Below are 12,690 nucleotides of genomic sequence, written 5' to 3'. Positions count from 1 at the left end.
TATTAGATGCAGTTTTACATAGGACAATCACATAAACAGAGTCGTAGGACCATCAGTTTATTGCTCTTAAAGCGTATGTTGCTGTTGTTTATAATGTTGGCAAGAAATTGTCAAGATGAGCACAACATTAAAACATGTTTCTCCCATAAAGACAAACCCTAAAATTATCATGGACAACGTTCATCAGGTGAAACGTTTGCTTCCCAGACACCACTGGAATACCTGTTCACTTTTACTTTCTGGGATGGGGTTGTCTCTAGGCTAAAAATTGCTACTTCAGTTCAAAATGAAAATGGAGGCGCTCTGTTTCCGGCTTGTCTATCTGATTCTCATGAAAGTGATATCTCTAGCTCTCCTGCAGGGAAATCCTTTGATTTTGGCACAAATACTCCCTTGAACTGACGGATGAACTGATTAGAATTAAGTGGTGAAAGGTCAAAGGTCACCGTGTTCTTATAAGGCATGTTTTCGGCCAGAACTCTCGAATTCATACACGTACTAGTAAATTCTGGTGACGCACAATTTGTATTTCACTATGTCGTGTGTTTCAACCGATACAGAGAAGAAACAACCAGTCAGAGCAATGAATTACGTGACGTATACTTCTCCAGGAAGGCCTTAATCGCTGTTAGCTGTTTGTCCTTCATTATTATTTTGCTGTCAATATCTTTTACAACAAACTTAAACATCTCAGCTCAGACGGCAGCCATTTTGTTCCAAACAAAATCAACAGTGCCCACATAATGTGTGTATGGTGTATGAGAAGGCTTATGAGAACGCTTCTGTCCATAGCGGCATAAAGCCCACATGAACGAGCTGATCTTCGCCGGGCATAATGAATCCTGAACGGAGCGGCTCCAGATTGAAATTCTACCATAAAAATTTTGTAGGTGGGGGTACAAGTAACGACAAAATTTTACACTTCTAGGATAAAATGCTGCTTCGGTTAAATTCCAAGTATTCCCTATAAATTCTGAACGTAAGCTCTGTGTACGTACATTAAGAAGATCTGAACAACTACAAGGAAAGTTACGTACTTGTATGTGTACACATGCTTGGCCAACAAGGCTGATCACGGATGTTAACACCAGTCTTGTTGTGAAACTAGTCCAAACAAAACCATGCATCCTGCACGGCTCTGCTCTGCTGTTAAAAGTCAAGTAATTCAAAATATCCTCCCATTCCCAGTACTTCAAATGCTTTATTAGATACACCCTCATGAATAGTGGATGCGGATGGACAATGCTGTAATGTCACAGCTTTTTTAACCTGTATCCACATTATTTATCATTGTTATATGTTATGTCATTTTCCTTAACTCTGTTCCTCAGGCCATTTGATATCTTTATATTAATTGCTATTTTTGCCAACTGTATGGCCTTAGCTGTCTATGTCCCTTTCCCTGAAGATGATTCCAACTCCACAAACCATGACCTGGTGAGTACTATGTACTATTTCATCATAATCTGATTGTTTATTTGTATCGGTGCTGTTACAGTATCACTCGAGTATATCAAAACCCACTGCTGTCTGCTTTGATTTAAGCTTAGATGACTATCTGGCCGTGTGCCTGTTGTTATCTCCTTGTTTGTGTAGCCTTTATCTGCCTTTATTGTTATTAAATATGATACATTAAGACGTATTCCTACTTCCTAATCCTCTTTCAGTGCACAGTGTGATGATATCTCCCTTCTGAGAAGAAGATGTAGTCAGAGGTTTTGCAGCAATGGCAAGGCATTGTGCACACACCGTCTTCAGTATCCGGCTTCATTATGCAGATGTGAAATATTTGCTTTGCCTGCAGAGACAAACTTTGACACGCATTCTCGCAGTGCTTTATCATGTCGAGAGTTTTCCTCCACAGAGTTTTTATCCAGCTTTCTATTTTTAGGATTTTTCCTCGTCATTGCACCACTCTGTGCACCTTGTGCATTTATGTCTGTGTGATGAATTATGGGTGATGTAGTGTTGTAAGCATTGTTCCACAGCTGAAGATAAGTGCCCTCTCCAGCAGCGAGGCAGACACACAGAATGTAGTGCTTACGTGAACAGAATTTAGCCGCGGCGTTCAATGATTCATGAGCGGCGTATACGGCGCGTCTGCAGACATGTGAATGTTTCTGGAAGATTAGTCAAAGAGCCGGGATGTGTTGGGGAATGGTTAGCGGGCTGCACCACTGTCTGTGCCGCAGAACCTTTCTTTGAAAAGATAAACTGCAGCTCTGGCTAAAAGTGTGTCTGAAACGGTGGTCTACTTTCGCGAAGTAATGTGTGCTGCTTCCCAGTTTGACCTCCTGGAGGGTGACCGGAGAGTGTTTGTTTACGCAGCACCGGTACATCAGGGAAAAGTGGGCCATCTGGGACATTACACTCTCTGGTACAGTATTATATGCTGGACGCAGTCAGGTTTAGTTTGATATGAAGTTTGAAAAGGGTCAGTCGTCCTTTATTGACACCTCAAAGACAGTATTCATACTTTCTTAAGACTCACAGATCAGGTGGTGTAAGTGGGACAGGTATAATATAAATGTACAGAGCCGCTACTAATACAAAATCGCACAGTTTTATTTCTGAAAAGAATAAATAAACATGATATTATAATGTAATGTAATTTTGTTTTATTTCATATATTTGAGGTTTATTGATTTGATTGAACTTGATTAGTATATGGGCGGAAAAAATTATATCTATATTCTACCTTTATACGGATAAATGTTTCTATGTATTCCACATGTTTTTCTAAAGGACACTAAGAGGTTTATGTGGTGTGAGGTGATTTTCTATTTATTTTTTCTGACTGTTGAGAGATACTACTTTCAGCCAAATAGCGGCTCCATTGTGTTCAAATGACTCTTAAGCCTCACAACTCTTACTGACAGATGCCACTCGCTGCCCTGCTTCAGACTGAAAATGGGTTGTGTGTATATTTGTTGACAGGCGCCTACTTATTTTACACTGGTAACTTTTTACAGAGCCTCCAAACCTCAGGTCTTTTTTTTTTTACAGCTTTGCACTGTAAGCATCACGGTAAGATGCTGATAAAAATTAGTGTTGTCAGAATTTACATTCCTGTTTCTGAGCTTTACCTTTTCACGAGTTCGGAGCCAAGGCTGTTTGGCAGAGGCTGCGGCCTATGAGTGTTTTACAATCGACTTTGGAAATGATTGAGTAGCATCGTCTAATTTCGATGGAAAGGAAGCGGCCTTCCCTCATCTCAGGTTTTACTCTAAAGAGCTGCTTGTGTAATTTGGCACCGTTTAACGATGAACATTCATTATATTTGTTGTCTGAATTCGGAATGGTGCTGCCAGAGTAATAATTGTCACTCTGTTTTAATGCAGCTGGTATAGCTATCCTCTAAAATCAGTTTGATCTCAAACATTGTTACTGGCGGTAACAGCTAAGTTAAAAGTTTAAAACTATAGATAACTGCAGCAAAACAAACCATCCCTTTAATAAAAGAAGTTGGTATGTAGTGTATTTGCCCTTTTCCCATCAAGTAAGCTACTGTGATCGGATTTTATCTTGCACCCTAACAGCAGGTAACAGTAGCACCTGCAGCTCCTCATCTAACAGCTCACTGTGGCTGCTGCTTCCTCGTCCGTTACTCCCTACAATATTTCAAACCGATTCAGAAAATTACCTTAAGGCTCATTTAAAGTACTTTGGGATGCAGACGGTGTAACCTACGCACGTAGCCTACGCCAGTGCGAGCCATTTATACTTTTGCGCTCGTCAGTCTGGCTCGCTCTGCAAAAAGCCAAATGCTTGTTGGCGCTGTGTCTTTTTTCACCAGTCGGGTTCATTTTTGTTTCTACTTCCTGCTTCACTTTCAACAATGGCAACTGAAACTTTCGCCAAAATTTTGCCAAAGACAAGTCGTGCAAATGTTTGTATCTCCTAGCCTCCTCAGTTAACCTTTCCTCGATGTGTGTGCGGACGCGAAGTTACATTTCTGGGGAGGTGCACATCAGGCTACGGCGTGAGGGTCTGTGTAGGGTTGTAGCTACGGTGCCAAATTGTCGTGGAGGTATAAAACCGCTCATGAGTCACCAATGTCTTACTTAACCAGACAATAGACTTAACAGTGACTTAAATTAAAATGTCAACGAACTAAATCTAAAAAGCCACCTATCTCTCAGTGACCAGTGCTGTATTAGATCATTGCAGGCTTCATAATTAAGACAAGCCAATGTGTAAATATGGAATTATTTGTTGTGTATTGTCCTTCTTTTAGTAATCCTTATAGGAGATAGCTTCACTACTTAAATGCGTAAGAGCCTCTTTTGTGCTGATATGGAGTCTCCTTTATCCGGATTGTATATGTTGTTTTTTTTCTATTATACTCCTTATTTCCAGTGCTACAACTTTCCATAGCTTGTGCAGAACTTTGGTTTAATTTCGCTGCGTCAACACTAAATCAGATACTAGCGGGTGAATAATGCAATCCTTCCTTTTTCAGCAGAGGTTGAACAATAGAGCTTTTTATAGGGCAGGTGTGCCAGCTTGGCTTTAGTTGTTCTACAGAACTCGCGCTGTAGTCACAGAAGGAGCACTAGAGAGAAAAACGCTGAGCTGGTTTTGCTAAAGCAGCCAGCAGGTAAGGCTGTATTGTGGATCGCTATTTCACACTACCCTGCTCTGCAGCCTCACAGGTTGACCGAGGACAGATATGAAACCTGAGTTGGGGCGCTGCGAGACCTGATGTGTAAAGCAAGGATCGAATTATACGACAAGGCTGCTAAAACAAATACATATGCGGTGTAGCTTTCGACACACAGAGACACTGAAACCCTGCAGTAAGCCGACTTCTACATCTGTGGACGCTGTAAATCATGAGATGAAAGACTGTGTCTGTTCCTTTGGTAGTGCTACCTTGTGTACACAGTGGCTAGGTGCTGCAGAGCTGCTTGAGTTAGAACAGTACATTGCTGCAAAGTCATAGAGGCCTTAATAGCCTGCGCGTGCCCGTCTTGTTAGTAAGGCTTGGTTAAATGCAGCAGCTCATTATAAATAGAAAGCAATTTCCTCCTCAGGCTGAACAGAGGGCAAAAGATTGGGGTCTTGCTACCACCAGGAGGCACAAGTGAGTAACAGGATGTAGCCAGCACGGAAATACACACACGCACGTGCACAACGAGACAAGAAACCCTGTCAGGATCTCACACTTATATTTTCATTCCTCTTCTTGCTGAACTCACTCATTTATTGCTCTTCCTTTGTTTAGTCATTTCCTTTGTTGCATCCACGACCCACCCTGCGTGTGACTGTGTCTCCTCCACATGCACCTTGTCTAGGGGACAGACAAACGGTCTGCAACCGTCCTGCCTTTGCTTTAAGGTCATTTCTGACTTATCTATCTGAGACTCAAAACCCCAGGCAGCTCCTGCTGAAGGTAGCAGAGCAAAACAGTGACCTTTTCATGGTGAATGTGATTCATACGTCTCAGCCTTCGTAAGGCAACATGCAGTGTCTGGTATCAGGTAGTGTCCTTTCCCGTATCACTGTTATTGCATAACTCTGGAGCCGCAGAGCTATTTATTTTACTGGGGGACAAAAGGACACGAACATGCGAAGACGGAGATGTCCATGCTCAAACCCACAAAGAGGTCGTTTGGATGTCAGCGGAGAACTCGAGCCTCGGATCTGGCTCACATTTAGGCGTCGTTGCAATTAAATATGTCAGCATTTTTATCACATGAATAGGTTTACCGCGCATTTTTAATTGAACAAATACAATACAGTAATGGCTGTTCAGATTTGTTGGAATTTGTGCATGCAGGACAGAAAGACTGATGATACAAATGGATCTGATCTCGCATCAGTGACGTCCTGTTTGTGTTTTGTGCAAAGAGATGTGAATGGGATGGAGATACTTACGGTGAACAGCTGTCCTTCTAGTTTAAGATTAACACGTGAAACTTGCTTTCGTTTCATGGTTGTCATCTCTCGGTAATGTGATGTAATGTTGCAGTGTTTTTTTTAACTGTGACACACAATCAGAGAGATCATGTAGCGGCGTCTTTTACCGACCTGACATATATGTTTTCTTTTTTGTGGAAGCGCGTTACATTCATTTTAGTTTTGCAGCAAAAATTATCCTATTTTTGAACTTCCCTTTTGTCCTGAAATAAGGCAGTTGTCCTGTTATGGTAACGTGGTACACTCACGTGCCAGTTCATTAGGTGCACTAGTGGAAACTAATTCTAATATAACATCCCCCTATATGACTGTTACATTGTTCAAAAAGGTGGTAACTGCAATATATGGTCATTTTGGAGGATGTAGTTTGTGGTGCTGTTAAACTGGATTGAATTAAAGTCAAAATAATAGAAACATCTGTCGGTAGAACACAATACAGTTAAATAGTAATACAAACCTCACCCTCTAAAATGAAAATACAGTTGAATCAACAGCTCTCTCAGTTATTTTAAACAAATGCTGAATACCATAACCTTCATTAAGCTAAGATTTAGTTCAGGACTGTCATATTAGGATGCATTTGATTTCACCTAATGAACTGGCAAGTGAGAGCAAGTTATTGTTTGTGGCGAGATCTGAAATTGAACTAAAGACAATAGCTCTGTAGCACACTACCATGTTTCAGCTTATACCGATGGGTTCAGATAAACCACAGACTAAACAAAGAGACTCATTTATCATCAGTCAGTCCATTAATCTTGACACTGACAGTCTTTCCAGCACAACTGAAAACTCTCATAGAAGTTAGACAACAAAGCAACACGCGTCAAGAAAGCAACTCTGTTACAGACGTGAAAAATGCGTAGTACAAAATGAGCAACTGTTAACAAAGAAGGAGTACTTTTTGATGTAAATACGTACCAGCAACAATCATAGTGCCAAACTTGTGAAGTGAGTCAATGCATGTTGACTTATCAGTTATTAATTAAGCGCTTTAGTGTGATGACAATCCCCTGAGAGGGAGTGATATTACAGACACTTGCACGTTATTCATCTTGCCTTTTCAACTTGTTTTAAGGCTGTTGTAGCCACATTTGCGAAATTACATAAGCTGTAATCATGCTACTCAGTCCACAATCCTTGAAGTAGCATTGGACAGTGTGTTAAAAGATAACATACAGCACAAGAAAGCTTGCCGATGCACAGTTTGCTGTTGTTATTCCCTCGTTTTTATTATCTTCCTCTTAAAGTGCTTGACAGTCACTCCTGGACAGGCCAAGGTAATTAAGACAGTAAATGGAGACTATATAGGGGCATATAGCTTCCATCTTCTGCTGAGCTGCTTAAACCCCCATTTACTTTATGTACTGCTTTGTAGTCTATGCATCAGTGATAAGAAAAACCAGGTCTTCCGCCCTTATTTTCCCTCTTTGTGTCTTATATCGTTATAGTTTATGTATGGTTTGATGAGTGCCTGTACATTGCTGCTGCAACAGTAAAATTTCCCAAATTTCCTAATTGTAGACCTTATCTAAAATTATAATTAAACACAAAGTGCAAGTATAGGATCTGAATCAGTAATAATCATATTGCGTAGTTCCAGCCTATGCTGAGGGAACAGATCATGTATCGCGTGAGAAGTGTCGCTAACGTTAATATGTCAGTGTTTTGGCTTCGCATGTTGTGTTGCGGAAGAGTGTAAATGTGTAAACGTGCGTTGAATTAAGCTGTTGGCTGCACCAGTGTGTGTGCGTGTCGGGGTGTGTGTGTGTGTGTGTTTGTAATGGCTGGCACAAGCAGCCACGTCTGGACTGTGGACTCCCATAGAGATGATGGTAGAAGTATGTGTTTAGTCACTTAACGTAACTGCTCATTTGGGGCTCACACTAGCACTGTCCCTGCTTGTTATCTTGAATGTGTATTTCTGCATGTGTGTGCAAGTGTGAGACTGTGTTTGTGTGTGTGTGAGGCTGAGTGAGAGAAAGCGGTAAAGAGAGCACAGAGAGAGTCATTGCGGATACTGTGTGAATGTGCAGCCGCGATATCGTACAACATCAGAGCATGTGCACAGAGTGTGCATTAAATGGGCCTTCTTAAAGGGGAAGACCACATAAATTCTCAGGCTCTGCACATAACATATACTTTCTCATAATTAAACAATGAATGAAACAAAATATTCTATCTATCTAGGTTTCCTTCTCTAATTTTGTCATGCTAATTTCGTAGTAATGTCACATCTGCACAATTTTATGTTATGTTTTTGTAAAAGTATGTGACTTGCTAATACATTTCTGGTCCTTTTTTAAGTCTCCACACAATAGACTGTTCAAAGATAGACAGCGGAACAGCTCTTCAAAAGTGAAGACAAAGCAAGTAGAGCGCCCCCTGGTGGCTAGCTGCCGTATAGGTCATAAGCTCCACCCCCTCCATGTTAGTGGATGGGACTTGGGCCAAACTAAAACACTAAAATACATGTCAGATATATATATTTTTTTCCTGTCATTTGAGATAGTTAATATAATACTGATGCATATTCAAATGTCTATTTTTCTGAGACGTTTTATGTAAGTTATTTGATGCTGTAGAAATAGGATGTAACTTCATGATCACTACAAGTTGCCATGGCAACCGCTCTGTGAAGCGGTCCTGTCAGACCGCGAGAGTTGGAAAAAATAAATAACTCAATAATTACAGTGTATAACCCGACCTTTCCTTGTAACTGGTGGAGGTAGAGCAGAGCGCAGTATTAATCAAACGAATACGCCAGTGAGTCTGGAAGAATTATGGGCGGTTCATCGATATTGTGGCTCCGTGTGGCTCCACTCTCGGAACGCACTGCGCAGACTCTGGCTGCAAACTCGCAAAACAGCATGATCCGTATCCCCGGAAATATAGCGTCAGTTTAGCCAATGCAGGGAAGCGGGGATGCGTTGTCCATATTTATATACAGTCTATGCTCCACACAGTCAGCCCAGCAGAAGTCAATCTACTTCACTTTTAAATGTTTTGACACAAGATGCATTCATGGACCTCCGTCTTTCAAAATCCATGAACTTTTGACTCACTCAAACTCTTCCAGCACCAACACTCTGAGCCTCTCGGTGGATTGTTGTCACACCAGAGCGCTCAGTGACTGTGATCAGTCAACAGGCACTGGCTTTAGGTCGCAAGTTCTGCAGTGTGATAATTGTTGTTATGTATCTGTATAACGCTCATAATTTGGACATAAAACACACACATAAAAGCCCCCATTTCCGCTCTATAAGGGGCTGAAAAAATAGGAATGAAACTGTTTTGATTCTTTTCCACATGTAAACTGACAAGTACATTTGGTTCTTTTATTACAAAAAGACAAAACTCATTCTTCATTGCTCCAGAAGTGGGATGCATTCAAGGCCACCATTGTTTGTGTTTTTGTTACATCACTTGACTGAAGCAGTGCCTACATGAAACAGTATTCTGGTTTCTTTTGAAGTTCTCCACCTAACACACTGTAACTCTGTCTCTCAAAACTGGGGGTATGGGCTTATCCACTTTAGGATGTGATGCTCACATGTGATATTCACACTCACTTTAGTCATGCGGGTATGCTTAAGGTGTTGTAGTGTTTTTCTTTGCAGAGTGACATCTGCATCCTCACACAATTCCTGCCCGCCCCCACAATACTTCACACACACACACACTCATGAATATGTGTGCACATGCTACACAAACACAAACTACTGTATACGGCTCATACAAACACACGAACAGAGTGGTAAAGAACAGAGCACAAGAACTGATGTGCTGTGTATTGTGTGGTCAGATTCCAGCGTGTTGCATTCAAGGTGCAGGATGCAGTCGGTAATACAGAATTGTACAACAACCTGCAACAGTGTTAATGTTGCTTGCAAAAAGCATTGTAGCTGTTATCTGATGAGAAGAAAAAAAAAGAGGAAATAAACGGTGCAAAAATGTGAAATTACTCATTAATCCCTGAACATATGATCAGCTGTAACAGGCCTTGTGCACAGAATAAACACAAACCCCTTGCATGCCGCACACTTGAACAGCCATCCCAATATAGACTGCACACTCAAGCACACTTATTTATTACTGTGCAAACCTGCAGGAGTGGGCGGTGAAGAAGCACTAAATGCTGGCTGCCCTCACCCCCCCTGGCTTGGCTTGATGGCACTGACTGATCTATACAGACAGGGGAAGGGAGGGGGTGTTGGCGAGAGCGTGGGGGAGGGCGATAGCAGGGGAGTGAGAATGTATGCATGCTCGCTGTGTGCAGATTCCGATCCAAAATGACACTGTTATGTTTCTGTAACACTCTGGAGATGTTTGCTCTCAAACTGTCCCATGGCTTGGTAACTGCAGAATGTGTGTGTCTGCCATATATTGTCCTACACATGGCTTGTTCCGACTGTGGTATTATGGCTTGCGGTTCGCTGTGTTTGCCCTGCTCGTAAGCGCTCTGGTCACACGGATATCAAACATGCGTGATGTCACGGTGACTCATGTGACTCTGGGCTTGCTGCCACATGCTCAGATGTTCATACACGCACATACAGAGACATTCAGGTGGTGATGGAATCAGGAAAAAAAAAACATGAACTCATTCTGGATGGCATATTCATCCAGAATGAGTTTGTTAGAGAGTTCACACACATGTCACATCTTCAGGAAGATATTTGCCTTTATTGTGAAACTTTTCATCACAAGTAAAGAATGAAGATTAAGTCCATATCAAAGTTTAATCTTATAATATTGATATATATACCAAAATTCACAGGGGAGAGAAATAATCATTAGGCAAAACCTTTTTGCAGAGTTTAGAGGTTTGTAATATATCTCATAATCCAAAGGAAGATGCATAACATTATGACCATCTTCCTAATGTTGTGTAGGTCTCCCTTGTGTCTCCAAAACAGTTGTGACTCATCAGAGAATGGACATGTTCCTTCTGAGGGTGTCCTGTTGTGTCTGGTAACAAAATGTTAGGTTGAGGGGAGGGGCCTCTGTGGATCATCCCACAGATACCTGATCAGTTTGGGATCTAGTGAATTTGGAGGCCAGGTCAACACCTTGGGCGTGTTTTTTTTAGTTGTTCCTAAACCGTTTTTGTGTGTGTGCCTGTGTCAGGCTGCATCCTGCTGCCATCAAGGAGTGTCATTGCTATGGGGTGGGGGTGCCTGGTCTGGTCTAGGTGGGTGCTACATGTCTAAGTAACATTCACACGAATGCCAGGTCCAAAAGTTTCCGAAACATCGAATTGTCACAGGATGGGCAATGTAATATACTTCTCCTGTCAGTGGTCATAATGTTATGCCTGATCGGTGTAAATTAAGCCCTCTTCATGTAATATTTATGTGAAACAGTCCAGTGTATAATGTTTACTTCACACTGATAATGACGGATCCTGACGTGAGTTTCTATAGGTTTAGGGTTTAATTTATATTTTAACATATAAAAACCAAAATGTAAAAATAGGTTATTATTGGTCTCTTCAAGTTAAACAACTACTATATGACATTTTAAATTAGATAGATAGATAGATAGTTTCTTTATTAATCCCAAACTGGGAAATTAGGGAGTGTTTGAGGTGTTGTTAGCAGACCCTGTCTAGCAGTCTTTATCTTAAGCTAAGGTAACAGTCTCTTGGGCTTTATCTTCATACAGACTGCATGTTGGTCATATTATTTTTGCTATCTCTCAGCAAAAGAAAAAATTAACAATTGTATTTAAAAAAAATGCCGAATTGATTCTTTAAACTTTGTATTCTGTTTGATATTAATGCTTACTGGATAGGATCAGCCTGGTAGTGTAGTTACATTTGCTATTCACATTCACAAACTGGCTTTATTTCAATAATAAAACACAGTGCATGAACAACAATGCTGTAATTGCAAGACAAGCTGCTTTATTGTCTCTTTATGCCTTCCGTTCCACTTGTTATAAGCATGCACAAAATTAAATTAGTGATATCTGCGTGTGGGAAGATGAATTGAGGCCTGGTCTGAACCGTCGATACGCTCACATTACCGCCGTTTGCCTTGCTCGGCCATATGGCGAGTCGTGTATAGGAATGCAAGGTTCAGTGGATGAGCATCCATCAGTCATATGGTGAACTGAGCTCCGCTGGATGAACTGAGTTGTGCCTGCAGACATGAACGCTCGGCCCGCGGCGCAGGAGGGCCAGCCAGGGGGGGTAGAGGAAGCACTTGTGTTTTAATCTGTGGTATTACTTTGCAATTATCACCCATTTAAGGACCTAAACGTGTTCGGTGCATGCGTGAGTGCGTTATGTATCGCGTCGGGGTGTAAGCCTGAGACAGCAGCAGCAAGTGGAGTGAACAGCTGATAACGTGTCCACTGTAAGAGACAAGGAAACATACAACAGTGAGTCTCTTTACAGCATAAATAAACTAAGATGAGTCAGAGATATTTATGGTCATCCCAGCAGGCCTCTTTTCCTCGCTCTCTTCCTCACGTTGTCGCTCTCCCACTTTCTATTTCTGCTCACACTTCGACGTGCTGATGAATGAATAAATTGCTGGTTAATTGAGAGGGAATGGTTATCATTTCCTGTTATATTGAACATGCTCTCCCGAACCAGGAAGTGGCAATTTACATACATTAGCTGTAGCTTGTGAGGCTAAAATTATTCTGATAATGTTTCACAGGCTGATTTTAACATCTTTACAATTACATTCAATCGCTGCTGTAGACCATGCAGGAGAAAATATTTTAAATTCACGCAGAAAATGTGTCCACATCACG

The 12,690-nt window shown here is 41.3% G+C and overlaps 1 protein-coding gene across 1 annotated transcript in view; it reads left to right on the top strand.

Moving 5' to 3' along the window:
• Nucleotides 1–12,690, top strand: part of cacna1da (calcium channel, voltage-dependent, L type, alpha 1D subunit, a) — a gene marked incomplete at its 5' end in the record, with an annotated part of 53,698 nt that overhangs the window by 490 nt on the left and 40,518 nt on the right. Inside the window, one exon of the mRNA XM_084543231.1 lies at nt 1,332–1,437. Coding sequence (XP_084399357.1) covers nt 1,332–1,437 — 106 coding nt within the window. The remainder of the gene's footprint in view (nt 1–1,331; nt 1,438–12,690) is intronic.

The sequence above is a fragment of the Chelon labrosus genome (assembly GCF_963514085.1).
Source record: "Chelon labrosus genome assembly, chromosome: 4".
Taxonomy (NCBI): domain Eukaryota; kingdom Metazoa; phylum Chordata; class Actinopteri; order Mugiliformes; family Mugilidae; genus Chelon; species Chelon labrosus.
Note: the sequence above shows the minus strand (reverse complement) of the source record. Positions and strands in the feature narration are given on the sequence as shown.